Below are 27683 nucleotides of genomic sequence, written 5' to 3' on the forward strand. Positions count from 1 at the left end.
TATCATCATTGGAATTTATAAGATTATTTGATTTTATAAGATTATTTGATTTTATAAGATTATTTGTTTTTATATCATCACTTGTTTTTATATCATCACTTGTTTTTATATCATCACTTGTTTTTATATTATCACTTGTTTTTATATCATCAAATAATATTTTTTTGTTCATATTTTTGATACTATCTATTTCACTTTTCCATGAAAAGTCATTTTTTAAAAATTCCTCAGACTGAATTTTTTTTAATAAATGATTATATACAATAGCATTTTTTAAATATAATTTTATTTTCCCTTTTATATTATCATTATCAAAACTTATTGAATTTTCATTGTCATAATATTTTTTATCTTTAATGTGTAATTCGTTTCTATGAAGAACTTCTATTTTATCATTTTTCAGATTCTTTCTTAAAATATATAAGGTAAGAATTTCCTAACAAAAAAAAAAAAAAAAAAAAAAAAAAAAAAAAAAAAAAAAAAAAAAAAAAAAAAAAAAAAAAAAAAAAAAAAAAAAAAAAAAAAAAAAAAAAAAAAAAAAAAAAAAAAAGAAATGGATTGATAAATGGAATGATATAATATGATAATATGAAATATACCAATCGAATAAAATGTAAGAATTATATAATTGTATAAATATGGACATATCATACATATAATAAAAAATTTAAACATACAATATGAATGAATAAATAAATATTATATATATATATATATATATTTATATTTATGTAATATATTTTTTTATTATTTATTTCTTTTAAAATACTTACATTATTTTCTAATAAATTGAATATATGAGTTATGTTCATTTCATATGACATCATACATACTTCCTTATCTCCCATTTTTACACACATATACCAAGGAGTTTCATAAAAGTTTTCTTTTGAATTGTTTTCCTCTAAATGATCTTCCACTTTGATATTTAAACAATAAACAATATTATCATTTTCATTGTCTTCCTCTTCATTATTATATATTCTCTTGTTATTTGTTATAAATTCTATTTCAATACTATGAATATATAAGTTGATATCCATTTTGGTTATTTATTTATTAATATACATATGTAAATAAACGTGTATATTTCTGAACTATAAAAAAGAATGTATCATATTAATTACAAAAAAAAAAAAAAAAAAAAATTAAAATAAATATAATATGTAAATGTTATGAATATAATTACTGTTAAACGTTAAGTGAATACACACCTAATAAATATAACAAATAGTTTTGTATTTATATATTAAAACAAGTTTAAGAAAAAATAAATATATTAAAAAAATCTAATAAATATATATATATATTATATATGTGTATATTGTTGTGTATTTTAATATATACAAGAAAGAATATTTAATTAATTATTTATTTATTTATTTTTTTTTTTTTTTTAAGCACATATTCTTCCCATTTCCGGTTCATTTCCATATATATTTTAATGCAATATAAAAAAAAAAAAAAAAAAAAAATTTTAAGAAATATATATATTTAATAATTTCCTTATTTTTAAATAGTGATATACCACTGTATAATATAAATAATAATTTTCTCTTTTTTTATTTTTTAACTTTGTGAATTATTATATATATATATATATATATATATATATGTTTTTATTTATATATAATTTTTTTTTTATATTAATGTATTTTATTTATCCAATATTTTCTCCTAATGATGTAATTTGATTAATATAATATCAGTGTTTTTATGAAATGTACCTTTAAAAAAAAAAAAAAAAAAAACATGCTTTTCTCTCTTTTTATGAAAATTTTTAAGAGGCATAATTGTAAAAGGTTTGACATATTTGTAACTTATAATCATTACTTTATAATTAAAAAATGGATTAGTTACACATCATATAATAAAATACATGAGAAAGGATTGAATAATTATCTTTCCGAATTGTATAAATCTATAGAAAATTGTAATACTGGAAATTCATTATTCAAATTAACACATAAAACATTAACTTATCAAATACATGATTTATATGTATGGAGATTAATAGAAAAAAAATTTTATGATTTACAACATGATTTAACCCCTAAAGAATTATCATGTATAATAAATTATTTTAAACAAATAAAAATTAATGATAGCAAAATATATGATAACAGTATTGATATAATACTTTCTACAATTGATAAATATTCTATTCATGATTTATCTATTATATGTTTGTCATATACCTATTTTAATAAAGTCAATACAATTTTTATGAACAAAATTGCAGACCAAATTATTAAATTGTATGAACAAGAAAAGGATAATATAAACAATCTTACAAAAAAAGAATTAAAAAATACTTTTATATCTTATGTTCATATAATAGGATCCTATGCAAAAATAAATCATAAAAATATAGAAATATTTAAAATAGCATCTTTATATATAATCGCGGCATTTAATGCAGATATAAAAATTTCATCTAAAATGATGATAAAAACTTTAACATCGTATAGCAAGTAAGTGAAAATGAGATGTGTACATATATATATATATATATATATATGTATTTATATATATATTTTTATATTTATGTTTATCTATATACTTATGTGTTACATACTACCCACAATAATATTTTCAATATATAGACTTTAATCTTAGAAAAAGCAAACATATATTTTTTTTTCTACCTATTTATAGTGTAAAAATTAAGCACACAAAAATACTCGATTTAATTGCAAAACAAGTACCCATAATGAAAATTACGGATGACGAATTAAGGGTTTGAGAAAAAAAAATATACATATATAAAATATATATATATATATATATATATATGTATAATATATATATTATTTTTTTGCATATGTTTTGGTTACATTTTAACAAAAAAAAAAAAAAAAAATTGAATAAAATAAAATAAAAAAATAAAAAAATAAAAAAATAAAAAAATAAAAAAATAAATAATATATGTGACTGTTATTATTTTTTTTTTTTCTTCTTACTTTTTGCAGATGATGAAAAATAATTTTGATCAATTAAAATATTCTAATGAAACGTTTAATCAATATATACAATACAGACTCTTTTAATACTATAAATGTGTCTGAATAAAATTAATTATATGTTGAATTAATATATTATTTATTATTATACATTTCTGTTTGTTAATTATTATTTTTTTTTTTTACCTATTTTTGTTTTTAATTTATTCATTTACTTTTTCTTTTCTTTTTTTTATTTGTTACTTGTTTTTTCTTTTTTTTTTTTCTTCTACTTTTAATTTGTTACAATGTTTTAATTTTGTTCATTAGAAGCTGTAGGGCGTCACCCAAATATGCAGCATTATGATTATATGTATTAAAAAAATTACTCTCTAAACAAACTAATTGGCTTTTTAAATCTACTCTCTCATCACCTAAGACTTGAATAAATTTCTTTTTCTCTTTTGATGATAAGGATAAATCTTTTATATTAGCTGTAAAATAACATATATTATTTTCTTCATTATCAACAATTGAAGAGCCATGCCAAATTATTGAATATTGAAAGGTGTGTGGAAATGTAAATCTATCATGATCTAATGTACGTGGTAATGTTGATTCATGTTGTAATTTGGTTAATGGTGTTATAAATGCACTTGGATTTTTTTGTTTTATATTTTCTTTATCATGTGTAAGACTTAATAATTTTCGAATACGATATTTATTTCTAAATTTAAAATGTCTTCTTGTTCTATCTTTTCCCACACAAACTTTCAAAATCTCTTTTTTAATATTTTTACTAATAACACTTGGTGTTTCACATACTGTAGTTCTATCTTCTAATCTTATAATTGGTAATTTTAATTTTGTATTTTTTTGTTCTTCATTTAAAGTAACCCTTTCTCTTTTTTTCCTATTCTTTTTATTTCTAATTTGATTAAACATATAATACTTGTTTTTTACATCCATATCTTTATATATTTCATTATTAATATTATATCTGCTAAATGTATGGAAAGAAAAAATATTCTGTTTATTATAATAACTAGAATTATCAATTTTATTTATTTTAATTTCACAATATTTTATCCATTGAAAATTCCAAAGCTGAGTTTTAACAATGTTAACATTTTTCACAGTATACATATTAAATATATAAATAAATTCTTTTTATTTTTGTATAATGATATTTATTTAATTAATGATATCTGATACATATTAAATATATAAATAAATTCTTTTTATTTTTGTATAATGATATTTATTTAATTAATGATATCTGAATTTTATATATTCCCATTATGTCACATTTTGGTAAATTATATAATTATAATGCCCAATAAAAGGGAGAAATAATATCAATTTTGTTTAGATATATAAATAAATCCTTTAGAATAATTTAATATATAATAATACATACATATGTCAATATATCTTATATATATATATATATATATATTATATGTTATATATTTTTTTTATATTGTACATAAAATATACATTTTTCGTGTGTATTTGAATATTTCACATACGAGCCATAAGGAATTAGCCTACATTTAAACATTGATGAAAAAAAAAAAAAAAAAAAAAAAAAAAATAGGAAATATTATAAATATAGGATATAGGAAAAAAGAAAAAAAATAAAAGAACAGAATAAATAAAAAATAAAATATATATATATATATATATATATATATATATATTTTATTTTTTATATACATATATTTTTTTTTATGCATTTCATTTTTTCCATTTAGTATGTATCCAGTTAAAATATGATATGAACCTCAATTTAAAAGAATAAAAAGAATGTTCAATTTTTGTAGCAGGCTATTATACAAAGGGAAATATATACCTGTTGGTAGAAGGGTTTTTAGAGAAAAGTTGATAAAAGGTAGAAAACAAAAATCTCCAATAATATTATTACCTCCATATATAACAGTACATGAATTACGCATAATGTTAAATATAAATTATGAAACATGTTTTAAAGCTGCTAATGTTTATAAATGTGGTAATGTATATAGATGGAAAGACTCAGAAGATAGAGTTTTTCAAACAGTAAACAAAAGGAATGTTATTATACCATATAGTACTGCTGCATATGTTAGTAAAATTTTTAAATATAAACCCAAGCTCATTCAAGTTGAATTAAATTGTGAAGAAGATAAATATCATCATGAACAAATGAACCTTTTAGATATATATAAAAATACTTATATAGAAGAAAAAAAATACTATGATGAATTTTATTTCATATCTCAGAATAATCAAAAAAAAAATAGTAATGAATTAAAAAATTTTAATAATCGTGGTTTAAAAAATGAAACAAAAAATTGTAATATAAATAATGATATGTCATCATTACTTATAAATGATAAATATATTTCATCTAATATATATACTAATAATAAAAAAATAAATGATGAAAAGAAAAAAAATTATTATACAGTCATATCTGTTATAGGACATATAAATCATGGGAAAACAACACTTTTAGATAAAATAACAAATAATAATTTAGCTTTAAATGAAGCTGGATGTATCACACAAAATATTAAACCTATACATTTTGAATATCCACCTTTTAAATTTACTTTTTTAGATACACCTGGTCATAAAGTTTTTCAAATATTTAGAGGAAGAGCTGCATTCCTTTCGGATATATTGATTATATTAATATCTTTAGAAGTAGGTGCGGAAATACAAACAGAAGAAGCTATAAAATATGCAGATAAATTCGACATTCCAGTTATTTTTGTTTTAAACAAAGCAGATATATATGGATCGAATGAATCTGTAGTAAAAGCTGAATTAAAAAACCAATGTCGAAAAATGTATGATGAACAAATATTAAAACACAATTTTTCAAATGAAATTGATAAAGCCATTACTATATCGTCTTTAACAGGTTATAATATACACAAATTAATTAATAGGATATTTTTTTTATCTCAACATATGAATTTGCCTTACAATAATATAAATGACCATAATATTAATTCTAATAATATTGATAATAATGTAGCATATGAGTCGATGAAAAAAAACTTTCTTATTCGACAAAATGAGGATGATATTAATATTAACCATTTAGATGATAATAATAATAATATACATTTAAATAAAAATAATCCTACACATGATAACTCCAACCTTTTGAAAAAATATATCAGAAAATCTGATTTTTTATTAGCTTTAGATACATATCCATTTGGTATGGGTATGGTAGTTGATATCAGTAAGAATTCGAGTAAAGGAACTATTCTTAATGTTATTATAAGAAACGGATTCTTTATTGAAGGGAATTATTTTATATGTGGATCGGCATATGGAAGAATTCAGAAAATGTATAAATTTAATACAAACTTTAAAGAAAGTTGTACTTATGCTTCTGTTGGTATGGCTATACAAATAACAGGGATAAGAAAATATGGAAATGCAACAACAGATGATCTTATTTTTACTCTACCACAAAATAATGCTTTTAGATTATGTCAGTATAGACTTATGGTAGAAAAATTATCGACCTTACAAGTAAGTGGAAAAGAAATATCTGTTTCTTGGGAAAATGATATGAAAAAAAATGAATTTCATGCAGAAGATATTTATGAAAATAGATTAGAAATGTCAGATAAAAGAAAAGCTATTGAAGAATTTGGTGTTGAAAATGAACCAATATTTAATGATATAACGTATGAAGAATTTCACAAAAGTAATACTCAATTAAAAAAAGAACAAGATAATTATATCGAAATAGAATTAGAAGAAGAAAATGAAAATGAAAATTATAAATCAAATGTGGAAAAAATAAAAAAAATTCAAAATGTCTTATCGAATGATAAATATGATGATTGTATTGTAATACCTCATGATAATACATATTCATTTTTAAAAACGTCCAAAGAAGAAGAAATGCATGTTTCAAAGAATACACAATTTTCTTCCTTAAATAATTCGAACCAAACTAATGTTAGTGATATACAAACGTGTCAACAAAAGGAACAAATGAAAGGAGAAACGATTTCAATGTGTACAAACAAAATTAATTTTAATATGGAAAAAGAAGGTGATATTATATATGATAATAAACAAATTAATGATAATAAAAAAGGGTATAAAATATGTCCTCAAAATAATTCGGAACCATCACATAAAAATAAAAATCACATTATAAAAGACCAACATAATGGCCAATATAATAATGAAACAAAAGAAGTACAAGTAAATATAAATAATATAAATAATGAGGAGAATACTACATATTCTAATTTATATAATGAAAAGGTGGAATCGTACAACGTGGAAGCTACAATTCCATCAAGAGGTAGAAAAAATAAATATAGTAAAAATATATATGAGATAAATAAGAAATCATTATTTAAGGAAAATGTGACAAAAGGATCTAATCATAATAATGATGATAATTATAATTATAAAAATAACCAAAATAATGATTTAAGTGCACCTTGGTATTATGAAGAAAGCGAGGAAACATGGGCAAAAAAAGTATTACAAAGAAATGATGAACTTATGGAAACATGGAGAAATAAAACAAAACAAAGAGAAATAGAAAAACAAAGACAAATTTTTTATGAAAAACAAATGATATTAAAAAATGAAATGATCAAAAGAAATCTTCTAGGAGAAGAAAAGTTAACAGAAGAACAAATTAATGCTTATTTATATGATGAACCAAATAAAAAAAAGAAATATCATACAGATGTTAATGAAAGTGATCAAAATGATAATGAGACACATACAGATGATAAATTCAATTTACCCAAAAAAAATTGTCCAGTTATACCTATAATAATAAGAACCAATTATGTTGGTATATTCGATATCTTTCTTGATGAATTTGAAAATTTGCAAAACAAATATAATGTGAAAATATCTGTTGTACATGGTGGTATAGGACCAATTACACCAAATGATGTTGTACATGCAGAAGTAGAAAGTCATTTTGGATATTGTTGTATTTATGCTTTCCAGGTTAACGTATTACCTGATTCGGTAAAACAAGCAGTCCTCTCAAATATTGTAATTAAACAATTTGATGTTTTTACAGATTTAATAGATGATATTGTTAAACGAATTACTAACATTAAAGCATTGATTGCTCACAATATGTATGTAAGGAGTCTTAAGAAGGAACGAACACAGGAAGGAATGTAGAAATGATATATGTGCCATGTATTTCTTTACATATATTATTATTTTATTTTATTTTTTTTTTTGTTTTTTTTGTTAATCTCATAAATAAATATTAAAATATTCCCTTCAATTTCATTAAAATTTTTTTCTTATAAATATGTTCATATATATATAAATTTACAAACATTTCATTTTTAATTTAAATTGTTTTAGTTTTTAATATATAATGAATTATAAGTAATTAATAAAAAAAAACAAAAAATCAATTATATTTACCCATCTAAATCTTTAATAAATATACGGAAAAAAAATTTTTTTAAATATATAAGCATTTATATAATATGTTTAAAAGAATAAAAAAAAAAAAAGAATTATTTTTATTGTATATTTTATTTTGACATTTTATATACATGATACGAAAAAATATGGAAAAAAATAAAAAGAATCCACTGTCTTCTTGAATATAAATATTTTGATCTGAAATGTTAGTAATCTCTTCCTTGGTGTATAACTTCATATTAATAATTCCCTTGTTATTTATTTATTTTTTTTTTTTTACCTTTTAATATATTACTTCATATATCATACAATAATAGTTGTGCTTTGATTTGGACTAGAAAAAACAACAGTTGAAAGATTCATTTGTGATGGTGAACTAAAAACTGTTCTTGTTGCTACGATGGGAACCACAAATACATATTGTGGAGGAGAGACAGATATTGATTCACCTGTCTTATATAAGGGCATTGAATTTGGAATATATAATATAGACATCTTGCAAAAAACAAACAAAGAAAAATATAAGAAAAAAGGTGAATAAAGGTGTATGTTATATAATCAAATGTTCTACAAAATAAAATAAAATAGCATTCAAGTAATTGAAAAATCAAATGTCTTAAAAAAAATATCTCAAGTATATAAACATATATTTCTTTTATTATTTTATATATAAAAAGTAATAAAAGAAAAAAACTAGTTATGGAAATATAAAAAATATATATATTTAATTTTATTTTTTTTATTTTAAATAAACATGGAAAATAAAAAAAAAATATTTATCCTTTTAAAATTATATTCTTAATAATTTTTTTAAATAGCCATCAATTTTTAGATATAATTACTAATAAAATATATATATATATATATGGAGACAGTTATAAATTAATGAATCGCCATGAATGTAGCTATTTATGTATTCTTAATATTTAAAAAATAAAATAATTATATAGAAAGGACGAATTATTTTTTTTACAAAGGTAATTTTTTTTTTTTTTTTTTAGCTAAATTTCAAATTGTAATTGAACTTTTTATTTTCAAATAGCTGTCTAGCTTTTTTTTCATGTTTTTTTTTTTTTGTTTTTTTTTTTTTTATTTTAACATTGCTATATGATTAATGTTTAATATTATTTTATCTTATAAAAAATTGCAGTTCACGTGACATTTAAATTCAATATTTATATATGTTACAATATTCATATTTTTAAAAAAACATTGAATCACTGATATTGTTCTTAAAATTTAAATTGTTATATATAAAAAGTATAATACTAATGTATGAAATAAAAATCATAAAATATTATGTAGGTATAACCTCTTGTATAAAAGCAAATATACATATATTTTTTTTTATTATTTAATTTTATTTTGGATATCTTATATATACATAAAAATATATTATGTATATAACATGAATTATGTTTTTCTTATATATATATATATATATATATATATATATAATAAATAAGAATACCATAAAATTTTAGTGTAGACAAAAAGTGAAATAAATATGCATAAGTTCTTTAAGGATTTTATTACATCAATTTTATTACATATATAATATATATATATATAAATTATAACCAAAAAAAAAAAAATTTTAACCAAAAAAAATTCTTAATAATTATTTATTAATTGAAAAAACAAAGGTACTCAAATATGTATGATAATAAATTCAATAAATAAATGGAATTAAATATTATATATACATTATAGACATAATGTATTATATTTAGAATGAACGTATTTAAAAAAGAAACATTAAAAGAAAAAAAAAAAAAAATAGTAAACTTTTAAAAATTCTACATAAATATTACAAATATAGATATAAATAGTTTGATTTAAATATAAGATATTAAAATAAAATTAAGAATTGATTTATAAGTAAATTCATCTTGTGTATATATGATCTCTCTTTTGTTCTCAATAATCCCATATGTAGAAAGAAATTTTTTTCTTTATATGATTATTAACTATTTCAGAAATCAATATCTCGTTGAATATATATAAAATACGTAAAATAATATTCATTTTATTTTTATTTCATTCTATTATCTTCTTTATTGAAAAATTATATTATTACAGTAACTGGTGAACTATAGGCGTAACTAAGACATAATTGTTGTGTAGGAACCACATGTATATTTTTAACTACAGGGATATTATTTGGAAAGGTGTATACAACTGTTTGTGGTACAACTCTATATGTCGTTGTATAAACGACAGGGGCTTGTTGTAATGTAATTACTGGAGCTATTATCGTTTCCATTCTTTCCTGATATAAAAGAAGTATTTATAAATAAATATTAATGCATACATATTTTAATATTGACATTTATTAATATATGTAATTTTTTTTCACATTCATATATTCCTTTTTCTTACCTAAAAATAAAATATATATAATAAAGAATCGTATTTCTTAAATCTTTAATTTAAAAGTCAATAATTCCTGTAAGTTGAAAAAATATATAAAATTTTATAAGACACAAAAAAATTATTATTATTGAAAATAGAAAAATTTTATAATAATATAATTATTATTATTTATATAATTCAAAAAATGTAAAAAAAATAATAAAAAGAAATATTATATATTATAACATTGCAATTTTTTTAATTTTTTTATGGTGTTTTTTTGAAGAAGCATATAATATTTGAATGAAAAATTTATAAATATATATTTATAAATTCAAGATACATATGTAGATAATATATATATGTGTATTTTATATAAATACATCTTCTATTTTTAACAAACCTGGTTTTTTTTTTTTTTTTTTTTTTTTTTTAAATATAACTATGGTTTTAATTAATGTTTTAATTTGAATAAAGTAATTTATGATCTTAAAATGAATAGTAAACTTATAAAAAAAAAAAAGAAATGTGCAAGTTTTTATACATAAAAAAATATATAAAATAAATATATATATATATATAAGTAATATTATATATAAATATTTAAAGTATAAAAGAGTTTGTCTTTGTTCTTGAATTAAAATTTTTTTTTATTTAAGTAAATAATTTTATCTTTTTTATAAAATTATATAATTTATAGGGTATTTTGTTTTATTTAATTTTATTTTTTTTTGTTTTTTTTTTTTATTTTGTTTTATTTATTATTATTATTATATTTTTTTTTAATTTTTTATGGTTATGTTTGCATGCATATAAACCTTGTTAACATTTAGCTAGAAAAATAGCTGTTGATTTTTCAAAATGAGTACAAAATTATTAAAGACACTTGTAAATTAAATTAAACAAGAAAAACAGGATTATAAATGAGAAAGCATATTTATAAAACCATGATTTTTTTTTTCATTCTTTCTGCTTTTTTTTTTTTTTTTTTTTTTTTTTTCCCCATTCATTTAATTAATTTTTATATCTTATGTGTTATATAGAATACTATATATCAAGTACATATATGTTACATAATGAAATTAAGTAAATTTATTAGTTCTCTATATATATATTTAAAACACATAATATACTATAGTTACATTTCATATATGAAAAATAAATATGAAAATATATATATGTACTGTGCTTTTAAAATAATTACAGTTTAAAAAAAATATAATATATAGAATTAAATAAATGAATATATAATATGAATAAAAAATTAATAAAATATAATATAATGTTCAACTCTTACACATTTGAGCTTACTCATACATATATAAATTAAAATTATGTATAAAATTTATTGCATTGATATTTTTAGAGGAGTATATATAATGATATATTAAATATTTTCTTCCTTATATTAAGAGTAATTTAAAAAATACAAAAAGAGTATAACATATTAATTAAGAATATATTAAATAAATAATTTTATAAGAGTTTTTTTTTTTTATTCTATTTATTTTATTGGTATAGTATAATCCTATAAATGGATATATATATATCTTATCTAATAAGTCGTATTTAACTATAGCAATATATTATACATGTTTCCATATATTTCATTTTAAACAAAATTACAACAAAATAACGATATTTTCATAAAATTTTGGTTATTCATTTATTTTTTAAGAAAATATATTATTTCGCACAATTATATTTTTATAATTCTTTTAAATTTTCCATTATATATATATTTGCATACACGTATGTGTAGCAATAATTAAAGGTTATTTTTTCTCTATTTAAAAACTAATAAAAATAAAATATATTTTTCCTAAATTAGTATATATATATATATATATATATATATATAAGGATATATTAATTTTAACTTTTATAAAATAAAATATTTTTTGTCATACACCTAACAAAAGCATTACAACATTTTGGAATACAATAAAAAATTATATATATAGAGAATAAAGTGAAAACGTGGAAATATATACAAATTATTTTCCATTGTTTCTTTCCTTTTTTTTTTTTTTTTTTTTTTTTTTTTTCCTTGTAGAAATATTAAATTATTTATTTTATTTTTTTTATAATACATATTAAAAAAATAAGAAGAATTAATATTTTTATACACTTGTATATATATATTCATATATATGTATACGTCAACTGGATGTAAATTAAGACTTTTTATATATTTAACATGGAAAAAATAAGTATATACTTAAAAAATGAAAAAAAAATATATACATATAATATTTCATTATACAATATTTTTTATACACACATATATATATATATATTTTTTAAAAAAGAATAAAATAAAATTAATAAAAAATTTGTATTGTATTTGATAAATATGTAAATTTTTTTTTTTTCATGTTTTCCATATTTTCTTATATTCATTTTGCACAAATATAATAAATATAATAAATTTTATTTGAGATGTAAAATTATATTAAAATATATATATATATATATATATATATATATATATATATATATATATATGTTGACAAATGTTTTTGCTTATATGGTATTTTTCAATATGATATAAAATATTAATTCAAATGTAAATGTGTTTTAAAATTAAATTTGAAAAAAGTATATAATTAAAATGTTTATAAATTAAAAGCATACAAATAAATAAATATATATATATTTATTTTTATATATTTTTTTAATTTAAATTAAATTTAAAAATTTTTTTTTTTTTTTTTTGAAAATGAAAAATATTTTTCAGAAATACTTACAAAGGAGTAGCACAAAGTTATTTAACAGAACAAATTTATTAAATTTAAATAAGAAATGTAATTTTTCTGGATACAAAATTTACAGTGACGGGTTAGTTCACTCAGAATTTTCTACCGAATTAAAAACTGTAAATGAAGTTATAAAAATGCCTATTTATAGAATATTGGATACAAATGGAAATTTATTAGACGGTCATGAAGCGCCATTTAAAGATGAAGAAGTATTAAAAGTTTACAAAGATATGGTTGAATTTTCTATATGGGATGAAATATTTTATGGAATACAAAGACAAGGTAGAATATCATTTTATATAGTTAATGAGGGAGAAGAAGGTTTACAATTTGGTATGGGTAAAGCATTAAGTGTCGATGATCATTTATATTGTCAATATAGAGAAACAGGTGTTTTATTATCAAGAGGTTTTACTTACACTGATATATTAAATCAATTATTCGGTACAAAATATGATGAAGGTAAAGGTAGACAAATGTGCATATGCTATACTAAAAAAGATTTAAATATTCATACTATTACTACACCATTAGGATCTCAATTATCTCATGCTGCTGGTTGTGGATATGCATTAAAACTAAAAAATCAAAAAGCTGTTGCTGTTACTTATTGTGGTGATGGTTCTTCATCAGAAGGAGATTTTTATGCTGCTCTAAATTTTGCTTCTGTAAGACAATCACAAACCATGTTTGTATGCAAAAACAACTTGTATGCTATATCCACATCTATTAAAGATCAATATAGAGGTGATGGTATTGCACCAAGAGCATTAGCACTAGGAATAGAATCTATAAGAGTTGATGGAAATGATTTATTCGCGAGTTATCTAGCTACCAAAAAATTAAGAGAAATTTGTATTCAAGAATCCAAACCAGTTTTTATTGAATTCATGTCTTACAGATATGGTCATCATAGTACTTCTGATGATTCTAGTTTGTATAGACCAAAAGAAGAAAATGAAGCATGGAGACAAGAAGGAGTACACCCAATTAGTAGAATCTTTTTATATCTAAAGAATAAAAACTTATATAGTGAAAAAGAAGATCAAGAACACCGAAAAAGTGTCAAAGAAAAAGTATTAAAAGAATTAAAAAAATATGAAAGTGTTAAAAGATATAATATTGTCGGTGGGTTGTTTGAAGATGTATATCATGAAGAAGATTGGAATCTTAAAGAACAAAGAGAAAACTTTGAGCAATTTTTCAAAGAAAATAAACATAATTATGATACAACAAAATTTGAAGCATGATCTTATAAATGTTAAATGCATATGTGCAAATGAGCATAAGTAAATAAATTAAAATATATATATATATATATATAAACATATATATAAATTTATTTTTATAAGCGCATACAGTAATAAAGTGGGAATATTACGTGTTACTGGAAAACAAATTCTATAAACGATGATAAATTATCACCTGTCTTATTTTTTTTTTTTTTTTTTTTTTTTTTTTACTTAGTGCATATAAAGAAAAAATAATTTGTAGTGCTCTTCAATTTAAACTTTTTGCAAATTCACATTTGTTAGAAAATCATATTAACCATAAAAAAAAAAAAAAAAAAAAAAAAAGAGAGATAAATAAAAATTATATATGACATACCAAAATTAACAAATATAATTGTTTTTATTCATTTTATTATGGTGTAAAATTATATAACCCCCTATATAAAGAGAGGATATTATTTTAGCTCATTATATATTTATAATGACACAATAATATATCTTAATTATTTTATATATATATATATATATATATATATATATATATATGCGTGGCATATATATATAAATTATTTTATGTATTAATTTTATTAAAAATAGTATTTAAAAAAATTTTTCTTTTTTAAAAAAATAAACAAAATAAGACAATTTTAAATAATAAAACAAATATATATTTTTTTTTTTATAAATCAATAAATAAATAAATAAATATAAATATAAATATAAATATATATATATATATATATATATATATATAATGTATAAATAAATTTAATCACAAAAAATAAACAATAAAAAAAAAAAAAAAAAAAAAAAATTTGTTAAATTTAAAAATGAAGATAAATTAAGGATAAAATTGGTATAGAAGAAATAAAATGTGTAAATGTTTATATATATAATATTTCAAGTAAGGACTGATTTCTATTTTCCCAATTTTACCGTTTTAATTTTCTTAATTTAATTAATTTTTTTTTTTTTTTTTTTTAATTGAGTTTTTTTTGAAAACTCAAGTATTCACGTATTAGAATACTTTGAAATTCATTAACCTTTTCTAGAATCATATTTTTTACATTAGATTCTAATTCTATATATTGCTTATAATACATATTACATTTGGTATATAATTTTTCGTGTTTTAGTCTTACTAGTAGCATAGTAAGTTTTTCAATTTCTTTCATAATTTCTAATGATATTTTTCTTAAAATATAATAAGACTTATTATAATATAATGGTACATTATATTTTATATAATCAAGAGCATAAATAAAATTTAATAAACATTCTGCATATGTATTTGTAACACAAGTAAAACGTATATTTTCTACATATTTAAAAGCTTTAAGATGTTTACTTACATCATAAATATTTTTATAATTCTTTTTAGTAATTGTTAATCTTCGTGATATTTCTTTAAAGTATAATAAAAATCTTTTCAGGTTATTTAAATCATCTACAGGAAAATGATCATCAACACTTAAAAGTACATCATGTGCTCTTAAAAATTTAGTAGTAGAATATCCTTCATCTTCTTCTTCTTCCAATTGTGAAAGATCATTTTGATTATTCATTGTCCTACTGGATATTGGCCACATGACTAAATTTTTTATATTTATTGGATCATCATTATTTTTATTTAAATGACAAAAGAAATCAGAATTTCCTATAAATAAATCTTTATTTTTACTATCTATTAAATTTGTATTTTTTAAATCTGTTGAATTTTCATGTTCATTGTTATTATCATTCCTATGCTTATAATTTTTTTTTTTTCTTTTTTTTGGAGAAACGTTATTTGTTCTCACATTATCATTAATCATATGAGGCATCATACCACTTTTGTCATTTTTATCATTATTATCATTATTGTCAATATTATCATTATTGTCAATATTATCATTATTGTCAATATTATCATTATTATCTATATTATCATTTTTATCATTATTACCTTTTATCTCATTATAACGTTTTAATAGTAGTTCCTCATTTATATCAATATCAGGAGAATTCATTAATTCTTCAGTTCGCTCAATTTCTATATCGGTCTCCCCTACTTCATTTAATATATCATTTTCCTTTATTTCTTGGTCTTTGTTTTTTTTAAAGGGAAAAACATATAATTTAATTTTATTTAATTTTTCACCTATATATTCAATAACTTTGTTTTTTGTATTTATTATTTCATTAGGTATATTACATATATAGTTTAACATTTTTTTAAATTCTTGACCTTCTTCTGATGTATTTTCTACCTCTTCTGATATATCATGATGAAAATTTTCATCAAAATTAAAAACCTTAGATATACTCACATTTTCCAGATCATGAAGAAAATTCATATTAATTGGTGTATTTTCATTATTGGGCTTTTTTGAGTTATCTATTATTAATTCATCGTTATCATTATCCGCTTCATTATCTTTTGTAATGATATTATTATTATTTACATAATGTCCACATGCTAAATTATCATTTTTATATAATATTATATTTACAAAAAAATATATTGATATATTATATATAATTTTTAATTTCATTATTATATATATAAATATATATATTTATATATATATATATATATTATATGTGTGTGTATATACACATATGGCTATAAGGGATCTACACCTTATTTTTTTTAATATATATATATATATAAGTTACTAATAACTTATGTGTAAATATAGTATATATAATATAAATATTAATTTCAAAAAATTTTAATATATATATCTCTTTATCATAAATCTAAATTTTTTTTCTATTTTTTATTAATTATTAGATGATACTATAATGAATCTAAAATATGTGGAGAAAAAAAAGGAAAAAAAAAAAAAAGGAGATATTTTAAAAATAAACATGTTTTTCTTTTCTTTTTTTTTTTTTTTTTTCTTTCATTTATAATTATAATATTAAAGAAGAGCTTACATTATAATATAAGTAAATGATAAAAAAAAAATTTATATATATTATCTAATAATCCAAATATATGAAAAATATTTATAATAGTAAATGTGAATAATATTTATCATACTACTTTTATTAAGATGTACATCTAATAAATTATATATTGCACATCAACACAGTATCATATTTTGTTTTGTTTTTTAATGTATTAGGAAGAATTTTCATACTATGTAGAAAATGTAAATATATAATTATATTGTATATAATATATATTATTATAAAATTATATATGCATATTATATATATATATATATATATATATATATATATATATAATAATAATAATATTATTAATATTATCTTAGCATGCATTATACTTAATATATATTTAATAAAAGAAACCAAAAAGAAAAAGAAGAAGAAAAATATATAATTAATATTATATATATATATATATATATATAACATAATATAAAACCATATTATAATAGTGTGGTGTTTTTAGAATTATGATAAATGAATTAGTGTATATTATATATTACCCTATTAATTATATGATTTCATCCTTATAAATATATATATATATTTATTAAATATCATATTATATATATTAATATATTATGGAACACAAGCAACAGAAGTGTATTTATTTAAGCTCATATAGAGTTATATATAAATAATATAATGTAGCACCTCTTTCTATTCTTTTGAGATTTATTTTTTCTAATAAGCACTTTTGGGGGATTTTTACTTGCATTATTATTTTACCAAATCATATTGAACTAAAACCTAATATGTTATATTAATATATATGTAAAATATATATATACATATATATATTTTTTTTTTTATATTAACGCATAAGTAATATCTATAATTATATTACCTTTTTTTATATATTATTATTTTATTCTTTTAGATTTTACACAAAAATTATATAAAGATGTATATTTAGAAAAAATATATAATATATATATATAATATTTGAAAAATTGATATATTATATTTATATATATTATAGTAATTATAATATTAAACCCTGCATGCATATATATGGAAAAACTCATATTCTAATAGTATTTAAATATATATGTGCTTATAATATAATAATAATAACCTTTTAGTTAAAAATAAAATATAAATATAAAAGCGCCTTCATTTTACAAATTAATTATATTATATATTATATATATGTGTTTTATAAATGACATCTCTTTGATATAATAAATATATATATTTATATTGTTAATATATATTTAATTATGTAATCATTTCTTTGAATTAATTCTAATAAGGTAGCTTTTTTTTTTTTTTTTTTTTTTTTTTTTTATTCAATTTAAGCGAGTTTGAGTAAAATTGACTTAATAATATATATATATATATATTAAATATATACAATATAATATTCATAAGGTGTAATGTGTCATATATGTGTGTATGTAATAAGAAATATAAAAAACATTTTATTTCATAAGAATGATATTATATAAATGTATAAGTGGCACTCACGCATTATAACTAATTTAAATAAGTAATTATGAATTATTATTTGTGTTCATATGATAAATAATATAACAAATTCTATATAAAGTATTTATCATTTAAAGAAAAAAAATTTGTAAATTTTATATACTGTTTTATTATACATATAGATCTGTAGATGTATACTTAACATTTTTACATAAAGTATATATGATATGTCTATATAATGATTATTCATAAATAAAATGAAAAAAAAAATATTATTTAACTTTCATATTTCTCTTATTGCTCATTCATATGAAACAAATAATATTATAATATAATGATGACACTTATATATAATTTTTTTCTTATAAATATAAAATGTTCATGTTAAAAATAACAAAAAATTACAAGGACAAAAGAAATGAATAAAAATAGACAATACAAAACTAAAAAAAAATTAAAAAAATAAAAATAAATAAAAAATACAATTCCTTCCTTTTCTCCATCTGTAATAAAAATTATACGTTTAAAAAAACAAAAGGAAATATAGAATTATAAATAATTACTAAAAGGCACACATACATACATACATACATACATAGATACATATATATATATATGTGCAAACAATTTATTAGAACTATTAATTTTATATAAGCATTATAATACAAAAAAAAAAAAAAAAAAATTATTATATGAAGCAATAAATTATAGACACTAAAATCACAAAAATATCACAATTTCATTTTATTTCAATTCATTTTATCTTCCAAGAATTTGTATTTTCATGCTTTATCGTCTTCATTCATACTATTACTTGAATATGAATCACCTGATCCTTTATTACCTAACATACCAAAAGGTAGAATCGATTGAACATAATTATAATATGAATAATCTTCTTTTTTTTGTGTGTCTGATAAATAACCATTTGAAATATTATCATTTGATAAGGAATCATCCTTGTCACTATTACCACCTATCTTTTTTGTGTTCATATCCTTTCTAGATTTAAAGCTTGACAATCTTATAATTTCAACAGAATTAGATGAGTTTTCTTCCCTCATTTTACTTTTTTTTGAAAATATAGATGTACTTTTTTTGTCTTCTATAAAACTTTTTGATATTCCACCTTTTGTATTCTTATTATTTTCATGATCAGAATTATTATTATGAAAACTCGAAATTTCCCTATTATCTACTTTATTATTAGATAATTTTATTACTACTTTATCATCATCATCATCATCACACTCATTATCAGAACTTTTATGCTTATCAATTATATTCATGTCTCTATTTGTATTATCAAATAATGATGAATTTGATGAGATTCTGGAACTTTTATTTTTTGTCGTTTCTTCTTTTATCTCTTTTTTATTCTCTCTTTTTTTCTTATCTTTTTTATCCATTATATTATCTGAATCATTCTTCTGTTCCTTAAAAAACTGTACTTTCCCCTTATTTTCTTCACCTTTATCTTTTTTACTATTTTTATTTTCCTTTACACTATATTCAGAATTTTCATCTTCACTTGAATTACTCTCAGATAATTTGTCAACTTTTTTAAAAACATCATTATTAGATGTGCTGTAACCAAATCTAGGGGATAATATATTTGCACTATTATATTTATTTTGTTCATATTGATTCATATCATTTGAATAATTATTATTAGTAATATTATCATTTTCTGGAAAGTTTTTTCTATCTTTCTTTTCATCTTTATCTTGAAGATTATTACTATTTGAATGTTTATAATTATTTTGTGAAGTGATACTATCTTCTTTTTTGGAATTAATTCTTGTGTTGTTACCATTATTATTATAGTCATCATCTTCATCATCATCTTCTTCATCATCATCGTCATCTTCATCCTCATCTTCTTCATCATCGTCATCTTCATCTTCATCATCCTTTTCATTTCCCTTTTTCACTTCAACTTCCTTTCCATTATCTTTCATTACAGATTGATCATTTTGAGTCTTATCCAACTCCGCGCTACCCTTTTTCTTCTTCAATTTATTTATGTAAGAATACAGATTATCAACCTGTTCACTTGTATTTATGTTACTAACGTCATCTTTCTTACCAGCATAATTATTCAATACAAAACTTTTCGAGTATATTTTTTCTGAATCATTATTATACATTTTTTCATTTTTTTTTTTATTCCCCTCTTCTATATCGGATTCATCACTAAAACTATATAATATTATATCATTTGTATAAATTCCTTCTAAACTTTTATTATCTTTTTTCTTAGAAGCTGTAAAACTAAATCTTCCTAAATTCTTAAAAAACTTATTTATTTTATTATCTTTATCAGTTTTTTTAAAGAAACTTAGATTGGAATACCTTTCGTATTTATTTCCCTCCTGCTTACTATGATATGATATATCTGACTTTGATAAAGAATTTTCCTTTTTCCTACTAGTATTTTTTATTGATCCTTCATCAATGTTATCATCTATTATTTTTTCTTTGCTTAATTTCCTTCTTATGTTTACAACATGGTCTTCAAATTTGTGTTTCTTCAGTTCGTCCTCTATAATACTTTGTGATTTCTGACTACGATGGCTAGAACTTTGTTTATTATAATAATGTTTATTATTTTCCTTACTTTCAGTCTTGTCATTTGTAATATTACTTTTACTACTATTTTTTGGATCACTTTTATCAGTAATTTTAGAATCACTTTTATTATTACTTTTAAGATTATTCTTATTTTTACTATCTGTATTACTTTTATAATCACCATTATGTTCATTTTTATCATTACCCTTATTGTCACCTTTGTCATGAATATTCGACATCTCCTTACTCTGCTTATATTCTCTTTTATCATTTTCCTCATAAGAACTATTACTACTATTTAAAAATGAATATGATTCATTCATATCATTAACTTGCTCACTAGTTTTATTATTCTTTTCTTTTATCTTATTCTTATCATCTGCCTTAATTGGTTTATTCTTTACAACTTTGATTAAATCCTTGTTATGTGCATAATTCTTTTGTTCTTTTTGTTCCATTATTTGATTTATTTTATTTATATCATTTAAGTATATGTTATGATTAATAGATGATTTACTATGACTATCATATATTTCTTCATTATTTATATCATCTAATGAAATATGTTTATCTTCCATATTTTCTATATGTAAATGTTCCCCTACTTCTTTTTCTATAATTATGCTTTCATTATCATATATATATCCTTCTACTGATAATGATTTATTATTTAACAATATAACACTACTTTTATTATTATCATCTTCTATATTATTATCTATATCTAAATTATGAATATTTTCTTTTTTGTCTATGGTACTATTATTAGGATTATCACTTGAAGGTTGTCTTTTAAAATATGATAAAAAGGATTCCGAAGGAAAGACGTCTGATTTTTTAGGTTTTTCTTCTTTATCCTTTTTCTTCCTTTTCAAATTAAATAGTCTACGAAACGTACTTAAATTACTTTTTGTACGTTTTGTTTTCTCTATATTTTCATCATCGTTATTATCACCATCATCTTCCTCATATTCTTCTCCTTCCGCTTCATCTATTTTTGAAAAATCAAATGAAATATCTTCTTCATTATTAATATCTCTTGTCTTTATTTTTAGGCTTGATAAAGAAAAATCCGAAATTCTTTTATTACATTCACTTCTAAATAAAGAGAAGCTATCATTAAACGAATTTTTCTTTGAATTGAACATACCACCAGAATCTTGTAGACTGATATCAAAATGTGATCTATTTTTTTTAATTGAAAAATTACCTATATGTGTCATATTATTCAATTGACCATTACTATATATATTTTTTTGTTTTTTCATTTGTTCTTTTTTTTGTTCTTTCATTTGTTCTTTTTTTTGTTCTTTCATTTGTTCTTTTTTTTGTTCTTCTTTTTGTTCTTCTTTTTGTTCTTTCTTTTGTTCTGGTTGTTTTGGTTCTTTCTTTTGTTCTTTTTGGTCTTTCTTTTGCTTATCAAAAGTTTGATCTTTTTTTGTAGTATCTTCATCTATACGATTATTATCCCCAAGGTTACTCTTTTTATTTGTATTTTCTATAAGGTTAGCAGGTGTTTCTTTTTTGTTATTATTTATGTCCGCTTTATTATTTATGGCTTCTATTTTATTAATCACTGCATTTGCTCTATTATTTGTTATATCCATAATATTATATATATTATCATTTTTATATTGTACTGAAGTAGTATGATCCTTCATAATACTATTATATTTTTTTCCTTTTTGTATTTGAGTATTATTCTTATTATTAATACTTTTCTGTGATTTTTTATTAAAACTATAAATTAATGATTGTACATATCCTTTTTTCTTTTGACTAATTTTATTACTTTCATCATTTACTTTGTTTTTTTTATCTTTATTATTATTATAATTATATATATAATCACCTCCAGCATATAATTGTTCATTATATTCACTATATTTATTAATGAAATCAACTTTTTTACTATATACTTCAATATTTAAAAACTTTGCATACAAATCTTGATAACACATAGAATTCCTCTCAAAATCAAGAACAACATCATAGATATCTTGATTAATATAATAATTTGAGAAACGTTTTAATATTTTCCTTTCCATATTACATATCTTTAAATTCATTAATCCTTTCATACGACCACACCATAATTCTTTTATTTTATTATTTATACATTTTTCTAAATATTTTGTCTTTTCTTCCTTTAATTTTTCTAATTCTATATTACTATTTATAAATTCTTTTTGAAGTTTTAAATCAATCCATTGCCATTTAGAACTGTCTTTAATCCATTTCTCAAATAATTTAAAACTTCCCCATTTATCATTTAATAAATTCTCTAATTTCTTTATATCTTCTTTGCTTGAAATAATTTCAAAACCACTATATTTGTTTTTATCATCTTTATTCCTTATATTAACTTCATTTTTTAAAAATGTTACTGAAGGAACATTGGACGGTTTTGTATATCTTTCACTATATACATTATCATTCATATTATTATACATATGTAATGAATTATTATGACTTTCTCCCAAGTTATAATTTTTATAATTAGAATAATCATTGCTGTATTCATCTTTATAATTTATTATATGAGACATTTTATTAAAACTTCCATCCAACATATCCTTATCAATATAACTATTTTTCATTTGATTTCTCATATAATTATTGTTCACATAATTTTGTGGATAATTATTTCTTTGCATATCATGAATTTTATAATCATAATTATATACAAAATTTTGATCATGCATCATATTATCGTTATTATACATAATATGATCCCTATTAAATAGTTCATTCGGATATGGAACATAAATTGAGTCATGTTGATAATTACTATAAACATCATTATTTGGATATACATTCTTATTATACATATCACTATCATGATAGTCCACATATTCAAATATATTATTATTGTCAATATTATTTATATTATTTATATCATTTATATCATTTATATTATTTATATCATTTATATCATTTATATCATTTATATCATTTGTATCATTTGTATGATTTATATCATTATCTGGTGCACTGTGAAATACGAAAACATCATTTACCTTCTCTTTTTTTTTATTACTACTTTTTCTTCTTAAAAAACTTTTACTCCTACTGTTTGAAGGATTCGTACATGTCATACCAATCCATGGAATATTTATATTGCAATAATAATTTTTCAAATCATCCAAATATTGTTCCTTTTTCATTTTCATATTAGAAACTGTATGTCGAGGATTATTAGCATTTTTTTTTATGAACTTAACATTTAAAGGAATGTTATTACTAATATTAGATGCTTTTTCATAATTCTTATTTATATAATAATGGCTATTTCTATCACCATATATAACATCATCTGTCTTGTGTCGATTCTGGAACATATTATAAGGAGCTAAATAATTTTGTGATACTACTGAACGAATGGATTTATTCACATGCGTAGGTATGTACGTTTCATTAATATTTTTTGAAGATGTTACAAACTGAGCATGTTTATCTGACATATTATTATTACCACCATATGTTGACGATTTTATATTTTTCATATTACCATAAATATTATTAACATTATTATTAAATTTATTATTATTATGAGAATCATCATTATCACCATCGGCACAATAATTTTTAAACATTACTGTTTTATTTTTTATATACTTTTTCCTTTCTACATGTATATTGTCATAGAGAGAAAAAAATAAATTTAAATCACTACTGTAATCTGGACATATCATTTGTTGTTTTCTTTCATATTCCCCAATATTCTTCTCATATATAACTTGTTCATCATCTTTAATATCATTTAAATTATCATTTTCTTTTGTACCTTTTTTCCTATTAATTTTATCACCAATATCATATATTTGATAAGGATCTGGAATGGTACATACATCATTAATTGACTTAAAAATTATATTCATAACATTCCTTTTTATATTATGAATATCATCATTTAATTTTTTTACTTCATTATAATAACATTGTATTTCATCTTCAATACAGTATTTTAATTGTTTATATAAAAAGGATAACATAGATTTGGCAATTGATAATTCTCCATTTTTGTGTACAATTTCCCTCATTTCTTGAGCTTTATTATTTACAATTTTTTTTACTAAGCCATTAAATTTTTTTGTATCATATACACACAAAATTAATTCTTTTAATTTTGTATTAATATATTTAAATTTTAATAGATCAAATGTAATATGATTTAATATAACTTTATTGACATCATCTTTTACAGTACTATCTTCAAGCATTTCATATTTTGTTCGTACTTTATTTTTTCGTATATCTTCTATTATTATATTAACAATTTCATTTTGAAATAATAAAATATATTTTAAATCATCATACATTCTTTTTATATTTCCTTTATTTTTTATTCTTTCAATATCAATCTTTATCTTTTCAATTTCTTTTTTTAAATCATCATCAGGATCAAAATTAAAATTATTTTCATTCATATTCCGACTCTTTTTATTTTTATCTTTTGTTGACATTGTAAATTTTGGTGACGTTATTTTTTTCTTTAAATTTTTAAACCTTTTTGATTTCATTTTCTTATCCTTTGAATCATTTGATTGTTTTTCTTTATATATGGTATTATTTGTTTCGTCCATATTATTAATCTCATTTGAATCATTATTTTTGATTTTTACATTTTCCATTGAATTCGTACCATAAGATGAAAGTTTTATCTTTTTTTTTTTTCTTTTCACATTATCTTTTATTTGTTCTTTATTCATACTCTCTTTAGTTTGAACTATATCTTTAGAATCATCTATATTTTTTTGTTTGTCATTTGAAGAATAATTTTCTTCATTATCATTATTTTCTTTCTTCAACTCATTGAATGAAAGATAATATTTATCTGGGTCTACATTATCAGGATTAGTTAATAAACAATTAGAATCATATATATTATTTATATTACGTTCTTTTATTTTCTTAGTTTTTTTTTTTTTTTTTTTTTTCTTCTTTTGAAATATCTTCATAAAACTGTTCTTAATAGAACCACTCTTTTCTTCGTCTTCTTCACCGTTCTCTTCTTTTTCTTTATTATCTGTATTTTTCATCTTTATTTTATTTTCTTCTTTTTTCTCCTTTTCATCACCAAAGGATTTGTCCCTTAAGCCTTCAATGTGCATGATCATATTCAAACTATTCATTTCATGAATTTCTTTCTCAAATACTTTTTCGGTACTACAAGAACGAGAAAAAAAAAAAAAAAAATTAAAATAAAATAAAATATATGTGTAGTTATATATATATATATATATATATATTGTTATGGTAATTATAGGGAAAAATATAACCACATACGTGTGTCCACAAAAAACAAAAAAAATAATAAAAAAAAAAAAAAACACATACGTACATGTATTGTATATATATATATATATATATATATATATATATTATATGAATATTTTTTAATATAGATAAAGAGAAGAATTAATTCGTATATATTCATATATAAGGAATATACAAAAAAACCTAATATTATCCTTATCTATATTATATAATTTAATATATCATTATACAAATACATACTTCAATAAAATATGTTATAATAAAAACGTCATAAAATTATTAATTTCTTTTCATTTTAATATATAACAATCTTGATGAAAAAAAAAATAAATAAATAAATAAATAATAAAAAAAAATAAAATAATAATATTTCCATTATTCATAAAAGACAATGATAATTAAGTTCATGAAATTCAATGTATTTGAATGAAATATATATAGACATATAAATAAAAAATATGTACATATATACAAATATAAAACATATATATACATATTTTAAATATATATACATACATACAATAATATAATAATTATTATTATTATTATATATATATATATATATATACTTACATATCACTTGCGACAGAGCCTTCTGCACTTTTCTTCGACTCGTTTAATGCTAATAAAAAACTCATGGTTATTTATCTTTATTATAAAGAATAAATAAAAAAGAATAATGACGAAAAAATATTTGATTAGTTTGGTATTATATAAATATATAATACACT

The 27683-nt window shown here is 19.4% G+C and overlaps 8 protein-coding genes across 8 annotated transcripts in view; 3 read left to right on the forward strand and 5 right to left on the reverse strand.

The window, feature by feature from the left end:
- Positions 1-1043, reverse strand: part of PGSY75_1312100 (hypothetical protein) — a gene marked incomplete at both ends in the record, with an annotated part of 4270 nt that extends 3227 nt beyond the window's left edge. Inside the window, 2 exons of the mRNA XM_018787185.1 lie at positions 1-436; positions 774-1043. The exon at positions 1-436 is cut by the window's left edge and continues 3227 nt beyond it. Of these exons, the coding sequence (XP_018639927.1) occupies positions 1-436; positions 774-1043 (706 nt within the window). The remainder of the gene's footprint in view (positions 437-773) is intronic.
- A 709-nt stretch (positions 1044-1752) lies between these two features.
- Positions 1753-3050, forward strand: PGSY75_1312200 (hypothetical protein; the record flags this gene model as incomplete). Its single annotated transcript, XM_018787186.1, has 3 exons — positions 1753-2474; positions 2659-2740; positions 2973-3050. The coding sequence occupies 3 exons, from the start codon at positions 1753-1755 to the stop codon at positions 3048-3050; spliced, it is 882 nt and encodes a 293-aa protein (XP_018639928.1).
- Positions 3051-3245: 195 nt separating this feature from the next.
- On the reverse strand, positions 3246-4088 carry PGSY75_1312300 (putative mitochondrial ribosomal protein S35 precursor; the record flags this gene model as incomplete). Its single annotated transcript, XM_018787187.1, has 1 exon — positions 3246-4088. One exon carries the CDS (start codon positions 4086-4088, stop codon positions 3246-3248), a length of 843 nt encoding a protein of 280 aa, XP_018639929.1.
- Positions 4089-4751: 663 nt separating this feature from the next.
- Positions 4752-8120, forward strand: PGSY75_1312400 (putative translation initiation factor IF-2; the record flags this gene model as incomplete). The annotated part of the gene is made up of 1 exon (XM_018787188.1): positions 4752-8120. One exon carries the CDS (start codon positions 4752-4754, stop codon positions 8118-8120), a length of 3369 nt encoding a protein of 1122 aa, XP_018639930.1.
- Positions 8121-10446: 2326 nt separating this feature from the next.
- PGSY75_1312500 (hypothetical protein) lies at positions 10447-10644 on the reverse strand (the record flags this gene model as incomplete). The annotated part of the gene is made up of 1 exon (XM_018787189.1): positions 10447-10644. One exon carries the CDS (start codon positions 10642-10644, stop codon positions 10447-10449), a length of 198 nt encoding a protein of 65 aa, XP_018639931.1.
- Positions 10645-13455: 2811 nt separating this feature from the next.
- PGSY75_1312600 (putative 2-oxoisovalerate dehydrogenase subunit alpha, mitochondrial) lies at positions 13456-14745 on the forward strand (the record flags this gene model as incomplete). The annotated part of the gene is made up of 1 exon (XM_018787190.1): positions 13456-14745. One exon carries the CDS (start codon positions 13456-13458, stop codon positions 14743-14745), a length of 1290 nt encoding a protein of 429 aa, XP_018639932.1.
- A 962-nt stretch (positions 14746-15707) lies between these two features.
- Positions 15708-17261, reverse strand: PGSY75_1312700 (putative protein, unknown function; the record flags this gene model as incomplete). Its single annotated transcript, XM_018787191.1, has 1 exon — positions 15708-17261. The coding sequence occupies one exon, from the start codon at positions 17259-17261 to the stop codon at positions 15708-15710; it is 1554 nt and encodes a 517-aa protein (XP_018639933.1).
- Positions 17262-19880: 2619 nt separating this feature from the next.
- PGSY75_1312800 (hypothetical protein) lies at positions 19881-27590 on the reverse strand (the record flags this gene model as incomplete). The annotated part of the gene is made up of 2 exons (XM_018787192.1): positions 19881-26841; positions 27526-27590. 2 exons carry the CDS (start codon positions 27588-27590, stop codon positions 19881-19883), a joined length of 7026 nt encoding a protein of 2341 aa, XP_018639934.1.
- Between the last annotated feature and the right edge of the window lie 93 nt (positions 27591-27683).

Source organism: Plasmodium gaboni, chromosome 13, assembly GCF_001602025.1.
Source record: "Plasmodium gaboni strain SY75 chromosome 13, whole genome shotgun sequence".
NCBI classification, from domain to species: domain Eukaryota; phylum Apicomplexa; class Aconoidasida; order Haemosporida; family Plasmodiidae; genus Plasmodium; species Plasmodium gaboni.